Consider the following 27,358-nt stretch of genomic DNA (forward strand, 5'->3'; position numbering starts at 1 on the left):
TTCACGACGCGGTCAACGAAATTATGGGATTACGTACGAGTGTAAGGTTTCCCCGGCTACGACCGAAGTCCTATACCGTTCTTATCCAATTTCATGACTTCGTCATCTTCCATCGTGGTTGCGGCTTCGTTTTCTTTTTTCCTTTTTATTTCTCGTCGACATTCACGATCGACAACCAGCTCTCCTGGTTATATCGCGTCCATATCAGCGATCGATATTTAAGAGATAAATAGATCTCTCAGAAAGATGAACACGCACATACTTCTATCCTACTTAATGTATGTTCAAACTGTAATTGTTTTAATCGCACCGCGTTGCAATTTATTTAACGCTCGCAAATCATTTTCAAACTTCCATCATTGGTTATTACGTGATACAACGTAATTTATTCTCCGAACGATATTTCGATATCCATTCGAATTAAGAATTACCTTTGTTTGTTCTTTATAAGACGAGAAAAAACTACTACAGTGACAGTGTCAAGCATTTGGAGGCAAAAAATACGATAAAAAATAATGAATTATTAACAAATATTTTACTCAGGAAAAGCTGCAAGATTTTAAAAATAAATCCTCGTAGTCTAAAGAGTTAAATTCATTCTTTAGATGCATATATCATATTCATAATGCTTTCGATTTGACTTGCGCGGATTATGATCGAATACACATATGCATACATTGTACATTCGCGTTTGCAAATTTCCAAGTTACTTCATCAATATAATGAGCAAGTGTTTTCATTTTAAATCGGTGATACATTTGTACTTTGTCTTTTACGTGTAATTTTCATTTTTAGACCTAAAAGTACAGAATATGTTCACACAGGCCATCTGGTGGATCCCGTGAATGCGAGACTCGCCAAGTTGCGTTAATGATCTAGCATACAGCGGTGTGAACATCCCGGAAGACGTGTCGCCATAACGTTATAATGCAATCTGTGAGGCGAAGTCTAACATTTCAGATTGGAGAACCAATGGAATTTGGCCTTTGCAGACAGGTTCCTTTGAAAACACCTAATGACCATGTATCTCGTGCAAGCCGAGTACTTAATGTTACCGACGCGCGAGGAGGCACCATAAATATATGCTCGTAACGCGCCATCGTTCCCGAAATTTATTTCCGTTATCCTTTAAAGGCAGATCACCGAACCTATTGGAATTATCATGGACGTTACGAAGAGGATCCTTGTCTTGAAAGATCAAATGCAAAATCGAAAGTGAAAGTAAAGGAATATTTTTTATTTATTTATTTGTAACGAATTCAAGCAGAATTATAGCCAGTATAGATATATGTATTTACATCACAATCATATCAATTTTAATATCCAATGATTTCATTGCATGCTGTGTGTGTTATAAAAACAAAAGTGTTTCGCCGTCATGAATAATCATGAAATACTGCCATGGGCAGTATCATGGATGGATTGACGCTGGAGTGTAGAGCAACACATTCTTTGAATGTTTCCATTTTCACATAACGGGCAATTGGCGCAAATAGCCACCCCCAGGGGGAAGAGAGAGGGAGGCAGATCAGTGCGGCTAGATCCGCAGCAAGGTCAATGATTTTCCGACCGCGGACCGATGAACTTGCGCCTCCGCGCCAGTATACGTATGTACACCGAGATCCGATCGTGGAGTCGAGCCTCGACGTGGCGACGAGAGGGCAAGGAAGACAGGACGAGAAGAAGAGAAGGAGAGAGAAAGAGAGAGAGAGAGAGAGAGAGAGACAGGAGAAGGCAAGGTCGTTGCCTAGATAACAGTTGCAAGGTACAGTTGACTCGCATGCCTGCAACTTCGGGGGAAAAGGACAAAGGGATGTAAGAATAGGAGAGGAAGGGCGGTTGAAGGGATCGATGTGGCGAATGCAAGGGAACGGAAAGGAAAAGAGAAGAAGGGGGAGGGAGGGGAGGGGAGGGGAGAAAGACACGAGGAAAAGGAGATAAGAGCTCTCACCCCACACCGCGGTAAGAGAAGAAGAGCTCGTTCGAATAACGAGCGCAAAGGGGCCCTACATAAAAGGGCCAAGCAAATGGACGAAAGATCGAGAAGGGTTGGAAGGGTAGAGAGGATTATACTATCGGTGTCTCTTCTTTTTCTTTTTCTTCCGTTGAGCCGCTATATGCAGGTTAGTGTTAGAGGAACGACGCAAGAGCGCGAGTGATGTAAGAGAGATCTCTACCTAAGGGGCTTCTCTTCTTCTTCCTCCTTCCTTCTTAGAAGACACGACCGTGGATCCGATCTCTTCCCTCTCATTGCCTTCTCACCCTCTATATCCTCGCTCCTTTTACCTACCGCGTACACTCTTCTCTCGTATACCCTTCTGCCCTGTGCGTATATATATATATATATATATATATACTCTTCGCTCTTTCACACGCGCGAACCAACTCTCGGCTTGTGTTCTCGAACACGGGTGTACACGTACGCGCCCGGGCCCACTGAATTTACGTGGCAGGTGCCTGCTGAATGGACGCGCGGCTAGGGCCCCGCAACGGTCCCTTCCCCTCCCCCCCCCCCCCTCCTGCTCTTTTCTCTCTCCTTACTTCCCGATGCCGCGCGTCGTTTCTCTCTGCGTACCTGACTTTCTCTGTCTTGCCTCTATCTGTGGCCGGCTCCTCTCTCTGTCGGCTCTTCTCCCTTTCCCCCCTTCCTCTCTCCTCTCTCTCTCTCTCTCTCTCTCTCTGCCCCTCTCTGATGATGGCCGCGATCGCTCTTGCTTGCATTATGGCACACAAGAAACGCTCGACGAGCACTCTCAATCATTTACAGAGAGTCACTCTCTGCGTTGACGAGCTCCTCTTCTTCTTCCTCATCTTCCTTCCTTTCTCCTTTTTTCCTCTCCGCAACTGACCAACGCCGGTATCCGTGACGGTTTTACTCTATCCGTCGCCGTTTCGCGGAATCGCATGTAACGAAGAGCGATCCGGGTTCGCTGTTACCTGCCCGGCGAGTCGTGTTGCTCTCGAGAAAACAGGTGGAGAAGCAGGTACGCGCGCAAGCAAGAGCCTGATAGACTACGCAGTGGATCGCGAATGAACGGCATGTCATTCCTTGGCCTCGGTATGAAGGGCGAGGCGGAAACCGCTGAGGAATTTGGATGCACAAGGTAGCTCGAAACGAGCGGTATACATAAAAACCAGCAGACATTCAGCTGTTTTTTATTAGACAGGAATTAGCGTAATCTTTTATACACATATAACTACCGCGCACACGCCGTTTTTAACTTTACTTATCCGTCAATCTCGGTGAATGAAACTCGGTAGATTATAGTCAGATACTTTCAGAACTTTTAGACGCATTCTTTGAATTTCCGTTAATTGTTAGAAGGATTCCTAAAGTTGAAATTTGAATCTCTTTGAATCTCAGTTGAGAATAAAAGAATTTGCACGAATAAATTGCTTTACGTCGAGTTTCTTCACTTCCAGATAAGTCGCGGATAATTTTATCCAGAAGATATCTCCATTGTATTCCGGGAGATATCTATCTCCTGGATAGAGGTTATCTATAGAGGTGAAGAAATTAGAGTGTAAAATAAATAAGAATCTTCCTCTCCTCGTACTCTACGTAAAACACTTAAAGTAAAAGCGTGAAAATTGCATACGTTCACGAGATATCACATTATCGTCGAGATTATAATTTCTTCTACAATTTAATCAATTCGTTAAGTTTTTTTCGTACTACTAATTACAGTGGACAGTGATGGACAATTTAATTAATAGCCATACATTAGTGTCGGTTGATATTAGTAGAGCCAGTTCTATCCTTACTATATCTTTTACTAGAAAAGATCGCGAATTCGTTCTCGAACAATGCGGCTGCTTCGGGAGATGAGATGAGAAAGTACGAGTAAGGAGGAGAGCGCCGACTAGGATCGGGCAAAGGTAAGAGAGAACGCAAAGAAGAATTGTGGGAAAGGAGAGAAAATTGCAAAACGACATACCGTGCGACCGCACACACCGAGAGTATAATTCTATGGTGCGGCTTAAAGCCGCGCGCAATTTGGCCTCACGCCAACGTTTAAAATGTGTTACAACACTAACATCCTGGCGGGAGTAATTCATATTTTTTTTTTTTTTTTTTTTTTTTTTTTTAAAAAAAGCGACTATAATTATAACTGCACGTATATAGAATAAAAATTGTAAGCAAAAGTTCAAGGTATACATAGATAGATAGGTTCTTTGTCCAAAATCTCTGCACAGAAACAAAAATTCTTACAAGACTCTGTTCTTCATTTCTTTTTTCGATGCTTGTCGACTAAAGCTATATTTACTTAAAATCCTATTTCATTAATCTATTATATTTTTATTAATTTATATACATTATATGGTATTATAATGGTATATTATATCCCTCATCAGAACCATTTGAAAGCCAGTGTTGCTCGTAATTGTCGGCTTTACGACTCTTGTTCGTTGCACGCGTACACGTGATCCTGTTTGCGAAGAGTGTTAATATGTGATTTACACGAGAAGATGGAATTATCGCCGCCGTCGATACCGCCAGCCAAGAGACGAGGAAACGAGTCGTTATGCGGTTAACGCGTGAATACGATGCCACACGCTGCCACTTTGTGGGGAAAATCTCAGGGGTTTGACGTTCTCCGCAGAGTGGAGCCTCCGGAGTGCAGGAGGAGGTAAACCAGAACGTATACTGCGGATATTAAAGCTGAAACGCGCGCGTCTCATATTCCCGAATGGAGAAACTAAAAAAAGCTGACCCCGCGCACAAATCGGATCGCGACAGAACAGGACACCAGAGTGCTTCCTCCTCCTCCTCCTTTTCTTCCTCGCAGGATATCGTCGCGGACTGATCGTCAAACTTAGGACCAAGTATCGTGTTGCTTATGAGGGATCATCTTTGTGAACGCGAGAATGTTAATTTGCGGACACCACGTATCTAAAAATTCGAAACTGATAGATTTTCAGAGACGTCGCAGCATTGTCGTCCTGGCTTTAAAGAGAGAGTTTCCAAATATATTATTACATTTAGTAAAATTTATATATTACTACACAAAAATACAGCTGAAGCTAAATAAATAAAATTTAAGTGATAGCTAAACTTTATGTTTATTTAGCTTCAGCTGTATTTTTGTTTATAATATTTTATGTATATTGTATAATGGTGCTCTTTTATATTGAAAAATTAATTTTTTTTTGCAGAGATCGAACAATAAATTTTACTATCGTAGATAAGTATGCTAGAATAAAGATATGACTAGATTGATATGTTTATTCTACAAGTTTGTGTCAAATTTTTTTAACGCATGTTTTAAATATATTGACCTGCAATTAAAATATTCGATATATGTTTAAAATATAGCACACGACATATAAAACATTTATTTAAATTACCCAACTGTGCAAGGAGGACGAATGGAAAACAGGAGTTCCATTTAAAGAAAAAACTGATATCAATATGCGAAGAGAAAAAGAGCACTCGAATGTCCTCGGGAATGCATTCCTGCCGTTGACACAATACACCTGTCGCGAATCTACAGAGATTGTATTTGTTATCGCGATGAAACGCGCATCACTGTCGGCATTGGCAAGTACAAGTAACAATCGGCTGAATTTCAAGAAGTTTTACGCTTAAATATTCGATTTTCGTCGCTTTCGCTATTTTCTGACTTTAATGTCCGCCCGCCATGCGAGCGGATTGTCCTCTCCGGTAAACGACAAATCCGGTAAACCCGTCTCGACATGCTTCTTAATAATGCGACCTTGAATTCCAGAGCCTTCGTGTTACATTCTCGTCATCGGGACTCAATTCACTGACAGAGTGCATCCGCCCAATGTGTTAGGATCGATGCAATAGGAATTCGTCGACGGAATGTCACGGAACGTGATAAAACAACAGCGCCATTTTCGTTTCCAAACTAATTTTATGACCTACGCGTGACTGCCTCAGAATGCAGCGCGTTGTAAGATAAATGAACGGCCTGTTGGTCTAACGATGATAATATAATAATGGAGGGAGAGAGAGAGAGAGAGAGAGAGAGAGAGAGAGAGAGAGAGAGAGAGCACGTGGTGAAGACACGCGCGTGTTTGTTCGATCGGAAAAAATAGGTCGTGTATAAGCAACGTTTGGCGGGGATACGAAACGACCGAAACGGCATGAACTCTTACGGCGATGATGTAAGGCACGAACTAATCTCGTTCGTGACCTCATTATTACGTTCCTGTTTTTTCCTCCTCTTTCTTCATTTTGCAAATTACACAGGGCTGACAGCACGCTATCTTGCGAACTTGGTCAGCTGAAAGTTCGTAGATCGCGATGTCGCCGCTTTTTTCCCATGACATGATAATAGAGTGTAGTTCTACAATCCGACCAGTCCGACCAGTTTTACGCGATCAAAAGTCTATTTGTATTTTTAAATGATACGTAACAGATAATAGTTGCGACATTCCTGTAATAATTCCTGTCCATTTTCTTGTTTATATTCTAAATAATTTGTTAGAAAAAAGACTTTTAATAGCAGCCGTTCTAAATTATCGAATTTATATATCCAGTACGCTACGTGAGTATATATCGATCAGATTTTTCACAGAAGCAGCTTGCCGATCTAAAAATGTCTCTTACAGAAATAAGACACTTTTTAATTCAATTATTATGTTCTAAACTGGGTCATTGATTTGAGTGTGAAAATGAAATAAAGATTAACACGATCGGAGTCGGTATTGAAAAAGTAGACGCATTTACTTCAGTTCTGTATTTTGTAATATTTAATATGTAATATTTAATGCTAGGTGAGTTTTCTTAATTCATCGATTAATGAATTTTACGAAACAAAGTTGTATTTCGTATAATTCACCCGATCAATTGATGAATTAAAAAACTCGCCCCTGTTATTTTTCGAACATAAAACAATTTTTTTAATGAACAAAACGGGTAACACTGAATTTTCCATGTTATATTTGTTTAAAAGGAAAACCTTGTTTATTTTAGGAAAGAATTAGAAAAAAAAAACTGTCTTAAGGTTTTGAAAGAAATATAATATAGAACAATTAAATCGATATAATACAATTACAACAGTCATTAGTTAATTTATTTTAATTGCTCGAAAGTGTGGCCTAATATACTATTAACATAAAAAATTAACCTTAATCCCGGTTTAATTTATCTCAGATTTATCTTTTCTAATTCGAGAAAAAGGTACGAAAAAATTGAGAATTTTATGTTGGCAGAATTCTGGGTTGAGCCTAAATCGATTACCGGAGTTGCTCGCGATACGTTTGAATGCAAATAATCAAAACATACCGAGACTCACGCTCCAATCGAGAGTTATTTTTCAAATTAGAAATCGAATGAGAGACCGCGATCGAAAGATATACGATTTCAACGTGAATGCACGCGAACGTTGCGCCGCACTGTGCCGCGCCGTGCTTTTGCCATCATTCGAGCGCGAACGCCGCGCGCTAACGGAACATCCATTAATAAATTTCTCAATAAGAATTGATTGACGTACAAAAAGCGGCTTCGCGCACAAAAGACGCAATGATACACGAGAGGCTCTGTCACGCGTATTCTCGCGCGCTAACGGAACATTTTTGCGTTCTCTCACGTTCATATAGGACGACGCGGGAGACGTTTGTGACATTTCAGCCTGACGAATGCGGGAAGCGTGACGGATGATCGGATAAATTAAAGAGAAGGAAATAAAAAAGAAAAGAAAAAATGTGGACCTAGACGGAATTCATGTTCATGCATTTATATACGGGGTTACAGAAGTCTGGACTCACGAAATTATACCGGTTTCGGTATGCCGAGAGAGGAGCACGGGATGCTGCGCGAGCGCGACGGAGAGGCGGCAGCGAGTGAAACGGAGAAAGAGAAAAAGTGAGAGATTTCAGTGGCTCTCGCGCGTCTATTCGCGGCAATTTGTTGAAAGGAATATCAAAAACGTGCGCTGTCTCACGAGAAAGAGAGAAAACACGGATAGAGGTGAGGAAGGAGGAAGAAAAGAGAGGAGCAGCGAAAGGGCTCGGAGCTGTCCCTGATAAGTGAAACCGGGCGGGCAGCTAACTTACCTCGTGCCATATTCCGCTATAGGCTTGTACACCGTCGTTTCCGATCGTTTCCTTACGACGTCGACGACGACGAGGGAGAAAAGAAGTCGAGATCGCACGTACAAATCCTCTTGGTGAAAAGATGGAAAAATCCTTAATCCGATACTTGTTTGCGACGGGCCGCCTCTCTTCTTGTTTTTTTTTTTTTTTTTTCCTTTTTTTTTTTCCTCCTTTTCACGGCTATCCGCAGACAGCACTCGCGCACGTTGTTTTTCAAATTTTCAAACTCACACACACGCGCGCGCGCGCGCGCGCAAACGCAAGACGCGAAAAACGTTAAAAGCCCATAAAACACACACTCACGGGAGATCCGCGCGCGGGGACGCACGCACGTGAGAGGATGCCCGAACCAGCAGCCAGCCAACCAAGCAACCAACCGACCGACTAACCAGCCAGCCAGCCAACGGGGCTGCCCGCATACCGACCGCACACACGCGCAGACTCGACAACGGGTTTCTCACGGGGCGAAACGTCAACCGACACTCGGTTCGCGAGAGCGGCAGCTGCTAGATCTCGTAGCCGGCGCGGCGCGGCGCGGCGCACGCACGTCACGTCACGTCACGCTGCACGCTCGCACACCAACCGAACCGGCCGAACGACCAGCACGGACTGACTTGGACCGACTCGGCTCGCTGGCCCGTCCTCGTCGCGCTCACGACCGTTTCGCGATGGCGGGGACACCCACTGTATCAGAGGAACTCTTAGCTCGTACTGCTCGTTTCTACTTAATGTCGATTTCAATGCTTATTATAATTATGTGTGAACTTTACTACATACGCAGTATATAAAATTCACACATGATTATATAATAAACATTGTGATCCAGCTTGACCGTTATTGGCTTCCTTCTTCTTGTTTATTGTTTATCAATTGTATGTGGTTCTAAAAAGTTTTTAATATTTGTTAATGTAGATTTACTTCAATTTCGATTCACAACTGATGCTCTTTTATTATCTTTCTTTTATTAGGCTCGATGCCACAAATGTGAGATCAATTTATAACTGTTTGTGACTCGATTTATAACTGTTATTAATTCTTTTTATGGCCGTTTCTACCATCGTAGATTGAATTTTAGTTATTAAGTGCTAATGTATTTTAATTTCGAGTTTAATCGTGGTTCAACTAACTCTTCATTTTTTCTAGTTCTAAGAATGAAAAAAAAATAAAGAGCAAGTCGAAGATTAAAGTTAATGCACATTGGTGAAGGCAGGTACAAAGTCTTATAAATCCAAATCAAGACAAAATTAGGCGAATAAAATTGAATTTATTTTTTTTTAATCGGGCCTTTTTTTTTTATCAATAGTCGCTTTGCGACAGGGTGTCGATAGCGTTTAATCAATGGATATGAATCAACCGTAACTTTATTTTGTAATAGAATCGCTTTTTTTTACAGCAAAATGTTTTGTTCTTCATTGAAGTATAATGAATACACGTAAACGATAATATAATGCGCATCATGGATATTTATCGTAATCGTACATCAATCAAAAATATTAAAATTATATATATATATATATATCTGTTTTTTTTTCTCCCGAAGAGGATAATTTACAACATACACCTTTTTTTTTTTAATCCTTATATCTTAGAGCTAACCGACGATTGGGTGCTTTCTTTCAAATTCACATGTTTTACATGTGGGTGTAATAGCGTTGGATCTTTATCACGCATATTCTTCTATAAACAAGTTGTATGCCGTATGCTTCTCAGTTATCACGCTACAAATTTCTAAATTTGTATTACAAGACATATAACGCTTAATCATAATAGTCGTTATCCTACAATCAAAGTTAAACCAACAAAGATACAGTGCACATTGGTATGCATGTTAAAGAAAGCCGTTGTTGTTTATTTATGCTCGGTATCTATAAAACTTACGTAAACCGTATTATAGAACGGATCGTCAAACCGTACTCTTCGAATATAACGCGGATCCCGCCAATACTCCAACATATATCTCATTTGCGTACAACATATTTATATATATGTGTGTGTGTGTGTATATATATATATATATATGTATGTGTTATATATATACGAGTTATATATACATACATACATGTGTATAAAATAATTACGAAATTCGTGCAGCAAAAATCATTCACTCCCAATGAATTTCAACGTTCGGTCGTTCCTTTATTGAGAACGTACAAATAACATACCTTGCTATAAGATTACAAGTATCAGGATATCTGAAAGCAAAAGGGATGATTGACTGTACTGCGAATACACTCTCGATCAATCGATGAAGCCGAGAAAGCGAGTTTGTTAAATAGCGGCAATCTATATTTTCCATGCGGGTTCCGTTCATACTCCTAAGAAACGTCGTAAAGATATTACGCGGTAATGAACTGTGTTGTGAATATTATCGTATTACAATCTACGCATAATTAGCTCGACATTTGAACAAAATTTACACGGAAAAATGACATCGATTACGAGCTATAATCGATTTCCTGTGTTCCAAGATTTTCGTCAACTATCTTTCCTCTCTTATTCTGATTATTTAAATTTCTGTTCTTCAAAGGGTCATGATATACGATTCATTTATTTACATGAAAATACTTAAGTATCCACTCTTCTTGCCCCCGCCAATATTGAAACACTATAGATAACTGTAGTTTAAATCACACAAAACAAAAGATATGTATTTTATAATGTAAGCGTACAAAAGGGATGAAAGGAATCGATTTTTAAGTTTTAAACGTATTTCGTCGAAACAATAACGAGTGTAAATTCTATTCTAAAGCACATATAAAAGTAAGAGCACATATAAAAAAAATATATATATATATCTCTTATACTTTTTATCTCTACAACATACCTAAAACTGAAGAATGGGGGGAGGCAGAGGAAGAATACTTGCAAGTTAATTTTTTCGTTAATCATATATTTTAGGATTTTTTTTATTTCTATCATAATATGAATATTCTTCCACATCCCGAATTTCCTATATACAAGATGCCAAAACGAAGTGTCAAATTCGGATTTTTTGTTTGACAGATTTGTCGTCCTATTAAACTATTTGTTAATTCCTTGTTTCTAAAATACAACATTCACGAAACTAATTTTTGCGGTGTGTCCTACTGTATTATTTATATTTATATTTGGACAACTAATGTAATTGTGAAAATATAAATTATAAAATTGTGAAACTATCAGAGCAGTAATACATGCGTGGAATCAATATTAATATCAAAAATTTAAAGAAAATATTGATATAATAATGCATTGTCATTGTAGAAAACTAGTTTCGTGACTGTAATATTCTCCATTACTCATTACTTCATCATTCAAATTACCATATGATGCGATTATATGTTCACAAGTTGTGAGAAAGTAGGTGAAAGCTGAAACGTGCAACATTTCCATCCTATGCATATGTAGAATTGCGATTGAAAAAAAGGAATAGAGGAAAAATAGTTGATTCAAATGATCTGAGAGCATAGGAAATTGATTGTATGTAGAGCACACTGAAGAGGATACACGGACAAAGAACCAAGAAGAGAGATTCAAAAAAGTGACCAACTGATCGCGAAACAAGTAATAATGACCATCAATATTTTTCTATTTATCCTCTAAACACAGACAAATCTGAATCTAAATAAGAAAAACTGCAAATTGAACGAGTGAGTAGTGTGTATTCCGTTAAGACTGAGAAAAAGGGAGCAGAGGAAGGAGGGAGGATATAAGTTTATAATTTTTGACAGCCAGTTACCTCAAATATCTCTTACGTACATTAACATAAGAGGTAAATAAGGATAAAATTAAAGGTAATATTGGAATAACAGTATTGCGGATTGGTGGTTAGCTCATAGACACTTGTCCATTGGAGAGTAGTCTCTCAACAGCAGCGTTTATGTCTCCGAACGTTGCAATTAACGCTGAAAAATAAAAAAGAGACATCACGTCTTAGGCAGTAATTAAATGTAAAAGATTAGAATAATAATAGGTTCTTATATTAAATAAAAAATATTATTATAAATATTCGTAATATCAAACATTATTTAATTTAAATGATTGAGATAAGGCTCAATATGTATTAAACAACTAATATAGGAGATAAGGGCAAGAGCCATTATTTATATTATTTAATTTATTATATTATTTAATATATTATTTAATTTTAACATCAAAATATAACGTTTGTGTGAACGATATCACATCAGAAATATAATGTAAATAGGATAAAGTTGTACATTTTTAAAAATATATAATAATTATTAAATAAAATAAAAATAAGTAGAATAAAAAAATTAGACAAAAAAGTAAAATTGCATTGTTAGGATGATTCTTACCTTGTAAATTAGCATCTCTATTAAGAAAACCCATAGCTGTAAGTTGCTCTAACTGTGCTCTGTAACGTTCCTCTGGTGGAGGTACAGGTTGACCATCAACTTCTACACCTTGATTTAATGCCATAGCAGAAACCTAATCCACATAAATGAAATATAATTTGGTATACTCTAGTATGTCATACTTATACAAGGAATACACCTTTAAGAACGTTAAATAATCAAATAAATATGGAGAATGACTCTTATTATACCGAAATGCTACAATTATACATATATTTTTTTAATGCACATTATTAAAGACTGTATTATTTTGAAAGAACATTGTTACATATTTAATTTAATTTAATTACTTTAAGAAGGATACTCTATTCCAAAATTGTTTTTCGAGAAGAAAATTGGATTATTTTGAAAGTTAAATCGTTGTTCTTACCATGCGTGCCATGAATTGAGAAAACGCGTCTTGCTGATTGCTGTCCGATGATTGAGTAGTTGGTACACTGGAATTGGTACCGCCTGTGTTCGATGTTGTCGGTGCAGGTGGGACTGTAAGGCCCATACTAAACATACACACACATACGTTTGTACTTATATAATCACGTTCTTAAAATTAAGATATTAATTTGTAAAACAAATAGTACAGTGAATATAAAAAACCTTACTTCTCCACGAGTTCAGGAGCGACGGTGCGCAGTTGCTCCATACCCCGCTGAATCTGCATAATGGCAGCTAGAGCGTCAGGATTAGTGACAACGCTCTGTATCTGTGGATTTTGCATTTGTTGTATGAAGGCGGGCATCATCGCACGCATTTGCTCTTGCATTTGCGGATTACCACGGAGAAACGGATTTGCTGAGATTACCCGACTGGCCATCGCCGGATCAGCTGCCATTGCTTCCAATATGGATCTCGTATACGGAGCATTCAGCATGTTTCGCATTAACTGTGGATTCTCTATCATCTGTGCCGTGAGACTCTGCATACCTGGTGAATCTAACAAACCTCTGCCTTGATTCTGTTGTACTGTACCACTGTCGTTCTGGCTTTGATTCCACGGGTTCGGTAATGGATCCCGATTTTCCTGACCCTGCTGTGGATTCTGCAAGTCCTGATTGGAACTGTTTTCCACTAGAGCGGCGAAAGGATTACGACCAATCGTTGCTGCTGCTAACATTGGCTCCTGGATATCACGATACATACGACGTAGAGCGCTATAACCTCCAGGTATGCTTTCTAGATTAGACAGAGCTCGATCGTGCGAACGCATCAGTTCTTGCAACATTGATGGGTTACGTGCCAATTCCATCGTTTGTCTATAAATCAATTTTCATAAATAATATTGTATAATACAATATTGCACAATGATATCTTGTTTTTAAATTGCAATTTAAAATATTGACTCAGCAATTAACTTCAAGATATAAAGGGAAAAAATGTATCTAAAAGTTGAGAAATGTAAAGTGCTAGGAAAATGTAAACTGTAACTAGTTTTCAATTTAAAAAAGAAGTGCAAAAGAAAATATAATTAAAGATAAATTTTTGAAATATGGTCTTTAAATACTGTGAAATATATGCAATTTATAAATCAAGAGGAGGTTAAAAAGAAATATTACGGTTTGACTATTGTATTCAAATTAGCTTTTAAGTAAATTCTAATTATAATTTAAGGTTACCTACCGTAAAAGTTCAGGGTTATTTAACATGTGACTGATTTCTGGATTACGTTGCATCAATTCTTGCATTTGGGGATTGGCGGTAACCAAATTGCGCATATTTTCTGGGTCGTTCATTAAACTCTGAACTAATGGATTATCGAGTACTTGTCGCATTGTTTCTGGATTTGAGAGCAATTCTCGTTGCATGCGTTGCTGTAAGTCTATGAAATTAGCTGAGCCTAAGCCAAGGGACTCTAATCCCATCAATCCACCCAAGCTCCCTAAACCAAATGGACTGGCACTAACATCAGCTGTAATTTATACACAGCTCATATAAGTCAATATAAATATTTATAATATAATTTTGTAATATTATTATACACTTCCTCATATATTATAAATGCACATGTTTACAAATTAAAAACTTAAGTATTTTCATTAAATAATCCTTCTTAATGGTATTAATCAAATTGTAATTCTAAATAGAAAAGATCTAATCTAAAACTTATTGCAATAAAATTTTTTTAATTTCTAAATTAAATTTGTAAATATTTTACATTTTTTAAGAAACCTTTTTAGATATATTATAAAGTATTCACGTGTCATCTATAGCTGACAAAAAGGTAATATGATGATGACAAAAAATTCCATTATTTATTCTAATACTCATCTACATACGTAGGTATATTAATAACTGGAATATTTAAAGAACACAGACTCCACGACGCACACTTGGTATATGTTCCATAGTATTGTTGTTTAATTTTATTGTTGTATTTGATTAAATTCAAGTGTGCTTGACAGAATACCTTGTGGTCTCGAGGCCGGATTGTTGGGCTCCTGATTGGTAGCTGCAGTGCGTGGAGCCTTGATCACCAGATGCACCGCCAGGCCGTCCTTGATGTTGTGAGTGCTGAGAGTCTCATGATCCTTCATGATCTTGCCGGCGAAGATGAGGCACAGCTGATCGGCCTGTGCGTTAAACTTCTTGGAAACCGCCTCCTTAAACTGTCGGCGCGTCCGACGAAAAGAGGGGAGGAGGGGGGGGGGGTAGAGAGGAAAAAAAGAAACAAACACAAGATTAGAGATGTCGAACTAACCAAATCGGTTTGACAGCTGATGCTTGGCGCAATGCCAAGGGGGCGGCGATTACGCCGCGAACGGTACCGAGAAGGACGAGGCTTGCTATCGCCATCGTCATTGCTCCGAACTTACTTCTTTTATCGTCGCATTCTCCTCGATCTCCACGCTCTGCTTTTCCTTCGGGGTTTTCACGTTGATGATGATCTTTTTTGGGCCACCCTCCTGCTGGCCTTCTGCCATCTTGGATCGGTAGATGACTCGTTACTTTCGACGCTCGCGCGATACTCGGTACGCTTCGTTCAGTCTATCCGTCTCTCTTTGTCCTTTTCGCTTCTCTGTCTCTCTCGCTCAATCTCACGACCGCGGAATTGCGCACCGACGACACCCGCGACACGACGGCGACGACACTCCCTCGCTCTCGCCTCGCCTCGCGGTCCGCTAGTCCGTTGCGCCCGACGCAACGGCGAGGAACTATTACACTATTACAATATATACAATACCGAAACTCTCCCGATTCCAGTAATTTCCAGCGTGTACAATATTAAACTGCACATGCGCGAGTATGCGTGAGCTAAAGCTCATGGCACGTCCACGTATGTTGTACGAAAACTTAAGCCGATTCGCACATGAAATGTATATTAATGGAGCATAAACATAATATAAAGGCGTAATCACACTACGAGTTGGGCTCCGTTGCAATTGGCATTATGGTTAAAGCGGGGAGCACAGACTTTTGCATAACGCATAAACCATATACATAAAGAATTTGATTGGTCCATTGACTCATGCATAAGAAAATGGACCAATGAAATTCCTTATGCACATGCTTTATGCGTTATGTAAAAGTCTGTGCTCCCCGCTTAAGGCCTATAGCACATGAAATGCATAACTGTGCATAAGCATAACATAAGGCCTGGACCAATGAGCATCTTATGTTAAGCGGGGAGCACAGGACTTTAAGCACATGAAATGCATAACTGTACATAAGCATAACATAAGGCCTGGACCAATGAGCATCTTATGTTAAGCGGGGAGCACAGGACTTTTGCATAACGCATAAACTATATACATAAAGAATTTGATTGGTCCATTGACTCATGCATAAGAAAATGGGCCAATGAAATTCCTTATGCACATGCTTTATGCGTTATGCAAAAGTTTGTGTTGGGGCTCTTAATCAATATGGCGTGTTTATGCTGGATGCTCATTGGTCTAGCGGCCTTATGTTATGCTTATGCACAGTTATGCATTTCATGTGCGATAGGCCTAAGAGCCCCCCTAGACCCCTTTAATCCGGGCCTGGCTTGAACGCACTCGGCCGTGTTCGGAAATTCACTGCTAAGTACTAAAAATCTATAGTGCACGTTACGTATACTATAGATTTTCAATCTGGCAGTGCATTTCCGAACACAGCTCTCATTGGCTATGTTCAGCAGACTCAACAGTTCAGGGAGCGCTCGCTGTTATTGGTGTATTCTTTTAGATCATTCAATCAAATTTTAAATCTTGAAGAATACACCAATAACAGAGAACGCTCACTCAACTATTGAGTCTGCTGGGATGCGTTCAGAAATTACACTCAGATAACTCTTGGGTGCATTTTTGATATAATATACGTAACGTAAACTATAGCCTAGAGTTACCTAGGCGTAATTTCTGAACGCAGCCCTGAATGTAGCCATTGGTCGCGTTCATTGGCCTGTTCTTTTCGCCTGCACTGTCTGAACTGGTACATACAGTGCAATAAGTTGAAATGAAACAAACGTATATCTGTTTCACTTCAACTTATTGCACTCTGTGTACCAGTTCGGTAAAAAGAACAGGCCTCATCAGATTCAACTGTTGTGGAGCGGATCTGTGAACGCTCGCTGCTATTGGATGATCTGAAAGAATATACCAATAGCAGCGAGCGCTCACGGATCCGCTCCGCAACAGTTGAGTCTGCTGAACATGACCATTGGTTTATACATCTAGATCCAGTCAGAAACTAAGGGAAAGACAAATGAGATTAAAAAAGTGTTTACAATAGCTGCTTTTTCTGCTGATACACAGCCAATGCTCGTGACTTCGTGAGAATTGAGAATCGTGAATTCGTGAGCAATTGTGAGTAATAGCAAGCAATAGCAAGTCAGCAAGCGTTGTGTTTGGAGAATTAAATCAGTGTAAATTTGTAACTCGTGAGGGTTGGGTAGAACGCGTCTCTTGTCTTTAGTTTTGACGTTTTTGACCGTATCCTCGATTTCTTAAATTATAAAGAGCTATTTAAAAGAAAAAGAAGAACATTAAGAAAGTAAAGGTCAAGTGAAGAATAATAAGGTTCTATACAAATTGGTACAAATGTCGTGACGGTGACTCGTGACAGTCGTGACTTGTTAAAATTCATGTTGCTGCTATAGAAAAAAATCCTATAAAAAAAATCGCCGAAAGTATCAACAAACTCCAAACATGGTAAGAAAACTGAAGAAATAATTAAAATCAATGATTCTACCAGAGTAACCAGGGAAACGGCAAAAATCATGCCAAAATTTGTTTTCCAGAAACAGAGTAATTGAGGTTAACAATTTAACATAACAATGGTTGACTTTTTAGTTTCAGTTCGGGTTTAACATGTTCCCGGAGATTCCGCGGCCCTTCAACACCCAGTACAAATGCTTTTCAGTGTCAATGTTGCCTGGAACCTATCGCCAGGATGTTGAACGTGGCGGCAAGAGTGAGTACCAACTGGCAATTAGATAAAAGCAGAAAAAAAGCTTTGAATTCATCTGTTTACTTTTTAGTAATTATGCCACCATCTGCCCTGGAGCAGCTTACAAGGCTTAATATTATTTATCCAATGCTATTTAAACTAACCAACAAGAAAACAAATAGAATTACTCATTGTGGTGTACTAGAGTTTATCGCCGATGAAGGAAAAGTCTATTTGCCTTATTGGGTTAGTGAAGAAAACCTGTTTTAACATACATATGTATCGATGATAAATAAATATTAATATTTATTAATTATTAAATAATAAATAATTATTTTCTTTCATAGATGATGCATAATCTTTTACTGGAAGAAGGCGAGTTACTGAATGTAGAGAGTGTGTCATTACCAGTTGCAACATTCTCTCGTTTTCAGCCACAGTCAGAGGATTTTCTAGATATCACAAACCCAAAGGCTGTATTAGAGAATGGTCTGCGCAGCTTTGCCTGTCTAACTACAGGCGATGTGATTGCAATTAAATATAATCAAAAAATTTACGAGATGTGTGTGCTCGAAACCAAACCTGGTCCAGCAGTTAGTATCATTGAATGTGATATGAATGTGGAGTTTGCTCCACCAGTAGGCTATAAAGAACCAGTACGAGAGCCAAAGAAGGAAGAGGATGAAATAGAGCATCTGGCAGATTTGATGCCGGCGCAGACTGGCTTTGTACCTTTTCAGGGTGAAGGTGTCCGGTTAGATGGTAAAAAACGCAAAGATATGCCCAAGCAAGAAACTGTAACCACTAAGCCAACCTACGTTCGCGGAATACCCGATTATGATTACCAAATAGGCACTCTCAGGTTCCTGCGAAACATGAAGCCAGTGAATAATAAGGAGGTAAAAACTTTAGTTGAAGTTCTCTGATATATAGAATTATAAATAAAATTTTGTTTCAAACATTGTCGTGAAATATAGATCTGTAACTTATAGTAATTTATAATAACTTCACATAATATCACATGTAATCGTCTTACAATTAGTATTATGAATCATTTATATTCTTTTAGACAAAAGATCCAGACGAGTTTAAGGCATTTACTGGCGAAGGGTTCACACTTCTAAGAAAATCCAGAAAATGATAAAATAATGAGTAATTATTTATTTTTAATTTATAAACCAAATTTATGAGAGCGTTTGCTAGAATGAATGTTGTATCTGAATTACTATTTTAATAAGATATACGTACGTTTTTATTCTTCTGTTATATATTTATCATAAGCAGAAAAAATATTGTTTCGTCTTTCATATTATGTCTCTCTATGGAAATAAAGAAATTTAATACTAAGCTATATATCAAACACTATATATAGGATAATTCTATATAATTTTATATAGAAAATTGCATAAATATTATCAAGAGCAACTTTTTTCAAAGTGATCTATTAATCTACTTTTATATTTAAGAGTACTCAATTTATGTATAATAGTGATATTACTTTTTATTTACAACAAATATACGAATTACGTTTAAATGTTATTTAATTAATTAATCCGAGACAGATTAAAAGTACTCGACACACATTTACGCATATAATTGCATTTTTAGTAAATCTGGAGCATAATTCATAATAGATATATTCTGGAAATTCCGGTGATTCTAACTTTTCTTATATTCAATTCTTTCCACTTTAACTTCGTCTCCGACCAGTTGATATACGTAAGTAACCACCGTTGAGCTTTGGATGTCCATTAATACAAATGACGGTATAACTGACCTAAAAACAAATTATTATTAAAGAAGAACGCCTATAGAATTTTCTTATAATAATAATAATTTTCATGAATAATATATTCATTTTTCAGAGAAAATAATTTATATGTTAATGATAAAAGATGTATCAAATAATTAATTTAAAAATAGATTTGCAATAAAAAAATAGAATATTTATGAACTAAATCTTTGGAAATATATTTATTCCCAAAAATATTATTGCAAAAATATGTCATTAGCACTGCTTGTGTGTTTGATAAAACGGCAATAAATGTTTTTGAAAGATGAGTGCCAAACTTTTGAGCCTAATAGTTGGCATTCATTTGAAGCGTAAACAAAAGTAACTTTTTTTGCGTTGAAAATGTCGGAATTTATTTTTAGATCTTTTTAAAAAAACTTACGTATCTAGAGGATTGTAAGCTCCAGTAGCTGATCCAGGATTGATATAGAATTTATTTTCATGCTCATAGGCTTCAAATTTATGTGTGTGTCCGGATATGAGAATGTCTACATCTAATTGTCTCTGTATCAAGGCTAAAGATTCTGGATCACCCCATGGAACCACTTGGTGTCCATGAGAAAGTCCTATTCTGAACTGGCCTACAGTGACTACTTTTTGTTCTGGATAATTTAGATTCTGTAAACAAATAAAATTGTTTGCTTTGATCTATGCATAAATAATATTTACAGTTATGCAGTGTATCTTGTAATTTAACTTAATCAATAACCATTCTATTTTTCTTGTTCCCAATTTTACTTGACATATCTAATTGTCTAATATCCGTGTCTATCGATGTAGTTTAATTTTAATCTTGGTTCAACTTAGGGTCTATTTTTTGTTCCTACACTGTCTAAACTAGTGCACACGGTGCAATAAGTTAAAATGAAACAAACATATATTTGTTTCACTTCAACTTATTGCATCGTGTGTACTAGTTTAAACAGTACAGGAACAAAAAACAGACCCATTATCTTGATCAGTTGAACCAAGATTAAAGTTAATCTACATTGATATAAATGAGCATAATTGTTTTGACTACATTTTGATATTATTCCATATTTTTGTGTCTATATGATTAAATAAAACTGTTAGATGAATATATACCTCATCAAAATCTCCTCTGACTACATGAACATCACTGGCTAATGTCTTGAGATAATCATAGGACTCCTTTGTACAAAGATTACCAGTGCATAAGATATGCTGTATCCTTCCTGGTACTAGCAGTTTCTTAAACTTACTTGGGAGGCTGCTACATCTATGTGGAATGTGCAAGTCTCCTAATACCAACACAAGCTAAAAAAATTTGTTTCTGTACTCACTTTTAAATAAGAGATTTTAAAAGTTTAGTGTGTAGTAATATATTAACAAAAGTACTCTCAGGAGGTTGCCGGTCTTTTCCGAAAGGAGACACGAGCACAAATATTTCAGTTTTTACCAAGGACCTTCAGCATGACAGATCAGTATACTGTCTGCCATGCTAAATTTGTGTTCAAAATATTAGTTGTAAGCAGAAAACGATTAAAGACATTTAGTAGACAAGTAATTCTCTGATTACACAATACAAGTTCAATATATAAAAGAAATTTTAAAATAACATAAAATACTACACCTCTTTTAAGGTTAGATTACTAAAACAATTTTTAGCACATTTATTATTTTTGTGTACTTACCATGATTTTTGCAATTAACTCCTTAAATTAATATATTTTTGTATATCAATATATATTTAAAATCTTATAATATCAACAATTACTTTATGCCATAATATGATGTACAAGAGGCTGAACTGAACTGTACTGAAACTGAAACGTCAAATATGACACTGGAAACTGGAATTATACGATATATACATACACAAGGCATATCAATACATATGTGATCATGATAAACGGGAGTCAGTTCGTTCTCAAAAGTCGAGTTTTGTATGGATCGCGCATCTTCTCAATGCGGCCATTTAAATATTTGCGTCGCGGGAATTTTAAAATAATATTCAAGAAATCAAAAATAAATTTTAAATTCTAAGAGGCGCTCCACCACCCTCGCCGGTTGACTTCATTGATAGTTTTTTGCCTTTGTGAATATACTCACCCACACAAAAATGGATCAATATAAATTATAATGGCCAATTTTTAGATAGGTATTTATATAGTGGCGGGTGTTTATCAAAAATGGCGGCACATCTGGAGCGTTGTCTTATTTCTTAAGACTGGATCTACAATAGTTTTTTTAAGTCTTAAGTCATAAGAAATTGACACAATGCGAGGAAACAGCGATAGCGATAAGAATAATAACATAGTTTCAATTTATCAGAAATCGGATATATCGGAATATACAGTTTTTGATAGGTTGAAACTGTCATTTCTATCGCTATTGCTGGATTCACACTGGAGACTGGACACAGCAACCATCAAGCAGCGGAGTAGCAACCAATCAGCGTGACGATATTTTGCTTGACGCTTGCTGCGTCCAGTGTGAATCCAACATTATTATCGCATTTGTTCCCTGAATATGGCGAAATCAATAAAAAATGATCATTCGGTGGCTTAAAAGAGACACATTTGAAGGGCACAGGGAATAAAAGATTTCAACCTATCAAAAAGCATCCATTATTATATACATGATTTCTGATAGGTTGAAATCTTCCATCATTCATCTCACCTGCTCGCATATAATTCTAAATTCATGTTCACCATCATTTCATTTTGAGTCCCATGTTTATGTTAAACAATTTGGTACAATTGAGGTATGTTTTTCTTGTGATTGAGCATTGAGCTAGTGTACACTTTTGGAGTTTAGAGTGAGATGAATATATGTTTGGTATTAGGTAAAAGCAAGAAAGAAAGTTCTAGTGCAGGAATAAAAAACAGACCCTTGGTGTCGGCCCAGGTGAATGACCACGAGCGATTCGTGACTTGATTTGCAACATTGAAACAAGTTCGGCAAATACTCCTCACACACAGGGCTCCCGCTTGATCCCTCTTCTCTAATTGTGTTATTAAGATAAATTCAGCGACGGTTTGCTCGTCCAATGCGTCGATCACGAGGGTGAAACTGCAAGTGCCGACGACCGCGTCGAAGATAACCCGTAAGTACCGTGTGGGACATGTAATTTCTTTCATACCGTGTGTATGCATTCTTCGTTCCTGTTACCTGTTTCGTATTTATTTGACAGCTTATTCCACGGTTTACATCACTTCTGTGAGTCTTAAAACACTAATTGAGATTGCAAAGATCTTTATAGATAGGAGCCATTAGTAACAACTGTATTTTCTCTCTTGGCAAAGAACTTTAATTAATTTATCTCTACGCCATACAATGGCCGAGTCCAGTGACTTGGATCGGCAAATCGAGCAGCTGAAAAAATGTGAGATTATCAAGGAGGCCGAGGTCAAAGCTCTTTGTGCAAAGGCACGAGAGATTCTGATCGAAGAGAGCAATGTACAACGTGTTGACTCACCTGTGACAGTAATTATTGCTATTTCTCGTAAAAAAAAAAGCGATCAGACTGTCAGAGTCAGAATATTAAATACGTTAAATCCTATATGATGTGTTTTCTTTAGGTTTGTGGAGATATCCATGGACAATTTTATGATTTGAAGGAACTATTTAAAGTAGGTGGAGATGTACCGGAAACAAATTATCTTTTTATGGGAGATTTTGTGGACAGAGGTTTTTATAGCGTTGAAACATTTCTTCTTTTACTTGCATTAAAGGTATATGAGCCTAAATTACTTTAAATGCATGAATAGTGATTAAGAGGCAAAACACAAGTTGCTTTTTTTATCTTATATAAATGTATGCATTTTAATTTCTCCTTATATTTAAATAAAAATTATTTAAGAGGAATTAAATCCAAAATAGCTAGCAGATATGCTATTATATTATTTTATTTTTTATCATAGGTCCGTTATCCTGACAGAATTACTTTAATAAGAGGAAATCATGAATCACGGCAAATAACACAAGTTTATGGCTTTTATGACGAATGCTTACGCAAATATGGTAGTATAACAGTATGGCGGTATTGCACAGAGATATTTGATTATTTATCGTTATCTGCTATTATTGATGGCAAGATCTTTTGTGTTCATGGTGGATTATCACCTAGTATTCAGACATTAGATCAAATTCGAACCATTGACAGAAAGCAAGAAGTAAGTTCATTATGTTCTGTTCATCATAATTTTTTTTACAGTCAAATGGAATTAATGTTTATTTATTTCGATGTATTGATGTTGCAGTTTTAATATATTTAGAAACAATTCATAAAACATTCATAGGCTTTTCATATTTAAAAAGCTAATAAATGTGGAATTAAATGCAACTAAGCAACAAACGCAGTTTCATGGTTATGTATAAATTTTAGTCTTTAAAAAAGCAAATCATGGGTTTTTTAATTTAATGCTACATTCCAATATAATACTATACAACATTCAATATTTATTACTCTTTGTTTATGTTTGAAAATAACTTATTTTAAAAATGAAAAATAGTAAATAATTAAAACTTTTATTTATTTATTTATTAAAATAAAGAGAGCATTCACCTTAAATTGATCAAAAAAAAGTTTTATTAAGCGCGCTTGATCATATGTATTTTCATGTCTGGTGATAACAGTTCAATAATGTATTATATTTGATAAATATGGAAATTTGTTCTTATTTTATAAAATTATTGTTGGATGACATATTTTGAATAAACCAGAGAGTTGCAAAAAATATCTTAACACTAATTGAATTAATTATTGATCAATTAATTACATATTATTAATATATATTATCAATACAGATCTTAACAGTCACATAGATATTAAAAAATATTAGCAATAATCGAATTGTGCAATCATCTAAGGTTTTATCAAAATTACTTGGTGGCTTCTTCGGGATAACCATAAGTCTTATTACTGAACTCTATTTTGTGCTTGATGAACAACTACCCTAAAACTGCAGTATCATTCAACATAATTTCAATTTCAATTAAATTTTATTATATCTATTAATAGTTAAATTTTTTTGCTTTTTTGAGTGTGTTAAAATATTACATACTTTTCATTTAATGATGCAGGTTCCTCATGATGGGCCAATGTGTGATTTACTATGGTCAGATCCTGAAGATACCCAAGGCTGGGGTGTATCGCCGCGTGGCGCTGGTTATCTTTTTGGTAGCGACGTGGTAGCACAGTTCAATTCTGCCAATGATATCGATATGATATGTCGAGCGCATCAATTAGTAATGGAGGGCTACAAGTGGCATTTTAACGAGACTGTATTGACCGTCTGGTCTGCACCAAATTATTGTTACAGGTACATATAATATTCTTTTATTTGTAATTTCTCTAGTAAAATCTTAAATATTGTAAATTATATACAGAGTATCACAGAAAGGTCAGGACATCGGATTAATTTCAGAAAGATGTGTTATAGAAAAAAATTTTTCATATTGAAATTTTAAGATATCGACATATGTTGATATTGGTTTAATTTTCAATAATTTTGAAAATGTTACATTAAGAGCATCTTGAATTTTTAAACGGAAATAGTGCGTGTGTACATGAGTATACTCCGAACTATTTAGGAATTCTAAACAGCGGTTCATGATTCAGCCAGCCAAGGGAAGATCGATACGTAATTTAGCCAATAATCGTCGACTAATTTTGTCTTGACTGGCGAGATCATCGACCACTGTTTGAGGGTGTATTCCAGCCTAAACAGGTCAGTGGAATGATAAAGGAACTCACTTTAATAAATTACACTAAAAAATAAATCAAAGGGTACGACCAAGTGATGTCTTTAATAATACCTGTCGGTATTTAAAAGCTTCATGTATTTCGAATAATTTTGACCACGTATGGAACTTAATTATACTGTTTTAAAAAGATCTAGCAGTTTCCTTGTACGAGAAATGTGAGTCATGCGTGAGACAAGTTCAAAAGAAATGCAAGAGGGATGTAAGAGAAGTTTTTGGATCCAGGAACGTGTAGCCAATCAATATATAATTTTTACGGAAAAATGGCAAATTGATTGGTTACACATTTGTTGACATTTGTCGGTTCGAGAATCCGGATAGAGTTCCAACACCGTGAACACAGGGCTTTAGAGGTTTACTTTAAGTACCTTTTACAACCATTTACTGACTGTCAAGAGAAGAAAAAATAGTTTATTTTTACAAATGTTTTATAGATCTCGTCATTTAGATTTATCCAAATCTTTATTTAGAAATGGTAGATAACACAAATTAATGTGTTATTTCTCGTTTCTGACGTCACAATTCTAACATAGCCGCGGTGATCTATTCAGTAGGTCTATTCTATAATTTTCTAACGACAATTTTACTAACTAGGAATGCTGTATGTATTTTACATGGTAGAAAAGCTTCGCAACGTTAGTATAACGATACCGAACTGTCGTTTAAAAGTTACATAAATAGGCCTACAGGAGCTTTAATTATACATTTTTATAATTGCAGATGTGGCAACGTCGCTGCAATACTGGAACTAAATGAACATCTGCAGAGAGATTTTACGATATTCGAAGCGGCACCGCAAGAAAGCCGTGGAATACCCAGCAAGAAGCCACAAGCAGATTATTTTTTATAAACGCTGTTATAGAGTATAAAAGAAACCATCAGAATCAACTCAGAATTGATTTGAAGCATTTGCTCTCTCTCTTTCTGTTTCTCTCCCCGCCTCCCTCCCTCACCTCTCCTTCTCCCTTTCCTCTCTCTGTTTTCACGCGTAAGCATACACATACACACCCACCCACCAGCTTATATTGATGTGAAGAAGAGTAACTAAAAATGAGTGACACGAAAAAGATAATTTACTATTATTTTTGACGAAGATTTCCATGATTACGTTGGACCGTTTACTGCAAATTTGGATGAAACTGTGACAGTATGTGTGACTGTAAAATAAAATAAAACTCATCTTTCAAATTTAAGCTGATATATCATTATCTTGTACTACTTAAATTTCCGAAAAAATTTACATAAAAGATGTTCAAGAACGAATTAAGTTTTTATGTTTAATGTCAAATTTTATAAGCAATCTTGGAGATGATCCATTGAGTTACCCTTTATCCCTGATAATAGTTTACATGAGTTACTTGACATATTTTAATGATAAATGTAGCGAATTTATTCACACATTTTCAACGCTAATAATTTAATTTTTTTTAAATATATATTCTTTATTGTTACGAACCTTATAACATTAAAAGAATTGAATTATTTATTAGAATCTAATTCAAGTTAGGTTGACTTGCCTGTTTCCATAAAATCAATGGATGCGTTCAGCAGAAAAAGCAGCTTTGCAACTGTTGTATAATTCTTGAATATGATTGGCTTATACATTTAGATCTAATAAGGAAGTAAGGGCAAGACCAATCATATTATACTGGTTCTACATTAGTTGCAAGCCAATCGCAAGTTTGTTGCGACAGCCAATCTGAAGCGTTGATTTCAAAATGCAAGCTTGAGATTGGCTGTCGCAACGAACTTGTGTTCGACTTGCAACTAATGTAGAACCAGCTTTAAAGAATTTTACAACAGTTGCAAAGCTGCTTTCTTTGCTGAACGCAACCATTGGCTGTGTTCAGTAGAAAAAGTAGTTTTGCAACTGTTGTAAAATTCTTCAATACGATTGGTTTATACGTTTATATCTATAAGCCCGGATCTACAATAGAGTTTAAAGCCCCATAAGGAATGGACGAATCATAGTCGATTATTCTCCTCGAATTCGACTGTAATTGGTTAATTTCTTACAGCTTAGGGCTTAAAACACATATTGGCGATGCAAAGA

At 36.6% G+C, this 27,358-nt stretch overlaps 5 protein-coding genes across 6 annotated transcripts in view; 2 read left to right on the forward strand and 3 right to left on the reverse strand.

The window, feature by feature from the left end:
* Positions 1 to 8,672, reverse strand: part of LOC108777866 (uncharacterized) — a 31,392-nt gene extending 22,720 nt beyond the window's left edge. Inside the window, exon 1 of the mRNA XM_018544849.1 lies at positions 8,026 to 8,672. The gene's annotated coding sequence lies outside the window, so the exon portion shown is untranslated. The remainder of the gene's footprint in view (positions 1 to 8,025) is intronic.
* A 2,209-nt stretch (positions 8,673 to 10,881) lies between these two features.
* On the reverse strand, positions 10,882 to 15,621 carry Ubqn (ubiquilin). Its single transcript, XM_018545180.1, has 7 exons — positions 15,230 to 15,621; positions 14,824 to 15,022; positions 14,037 to 14,325; positions 13,022 to 13,672; positions 12,793 to 12,919; positions 12,363 to 12,495; positions 10,882 to 11,948 (listed from the first exon to the last, which is right to left on the reverse strand). Exons 1-7 carry the CDS (start codon positions 15,335 to 15,337, stop codon positions 11,872 to 11,874), a joined length of 1,584 nt encoding a protein of 527 aa, XP_018400682.1. The 5' UTR covers positions 15,338 to 15,621; the 3' UTR covers positions 10,882 to 11,871.
* Positions 15,622 to 17,211: 1,590 nt separating this feature from the next.
* Positions 17,212 to 18,970, forward strand: Ufd1-like (ubiquitin fusion-degradation 1-like). The gene is made up of 5 exons (XM_018545040.1): positions 17,212 to 17,545; positions 17,687 to 17,807; positions 17,875 to 18,029; positions 18,131 to 18,682; positions 18,853 to 18,970. The coding sequence occupies exons 1-5, from the start codon at positions 17,543 to 17,545 to the stop codon at positions 18,922 to 18,924; spliced, it is 903 nt and encodes a 300-aa protein (XP_018400542.1). The 5' UTR covers positions 17,212 to 17,542; the 3' UTR covers positions 18,925 to 18,970.
* A 432-nt stretch (positions 18,971 to 19,402) lies between these two features.
* Positions 19,403 to 21,334, reverse strand: Vps29 (vacuolar protein sorting 29). Its single transcript, XM_018545088.1, has 4 exons — positions 21,231 to 21,334; positions 20,662 to 20,853; positions 19,958 to 20,193; positions 19,403 to 19,560 (listed from the first exon to the last, which is right to left on the reverse strand). The coding sequence occupies exons 1-4, from the start codon at positions 21,231 to 21,233 to the stop codon at positions 19,443 to 19,445; spliced, it is 549 nt and encodes a 182-aa protein (XP_018400590.1). The 5' UTR covers positions 21,234 to 21,334; the 3' UTR covers positions 19,403 to 19,442.
* Positions 21,335 to 22,068: 734 nt separating this feature from the next.
* Pp4-19C (protein phosphatase 19C) lies at positions 22,069 to 26,498 on the forward strand. 2 transcript variants are annotated; one of them, XM_018544893.1, is made up of 7 exons: positions 22,069 to 22,303; positions 22,385 to 22,645; positions 22,733 to 23,025; positions 23,121 to 23,273; positions 23,463 to 23,714; positions 24,625 to 24,863; positions 26,026 to 26,498. In XM_018544893.1, the coding sequence occupies exons 3-7, from the start codon at positions 22,876 to 22,878 to the stop codon at positions 26,153 to 26,155; spliced, it is 924 nt and encodes a 307-aa protein (XP_018400395.1). In that variant the 5' UTR covers positions 22,069 to 22,303; positions 22,385 to 22,645; positions 22,733 to 22,875; the 3' UTR covers positions 26,156 to 26,498. The 2 variants fall into 2 exon arrangements, with proteins under 2 accessions (XP_018400395.1, XP_018400396.1); XM_018544894.1 differs by having other exon boundaries at positions 22,286 to 22,645; positions 22,733 to 22,758; positions 22,845 to 23,025.
* The last annotated feature ends 860 nt before the right edge of the window (positions 26,499 to 27,358 follow it).

This window comes from Cyphomyrmex costatus, unplaced genomic scaffold (genome assembly GCF_001594065.2).
Source record: "Cyphomyrmex costatus isolate MS0001 unplaced genomic scaffold, Ccosl1.0 scaffold474, whole genome shotgun sequence".
Classification (NCBI taxonomy): Eukaryota; Metazoa; Arthropoda; class Insecta; order Hymenoptera; family Formicidae; genus Cyphomyrmex; species Cyphomyrmex costatus.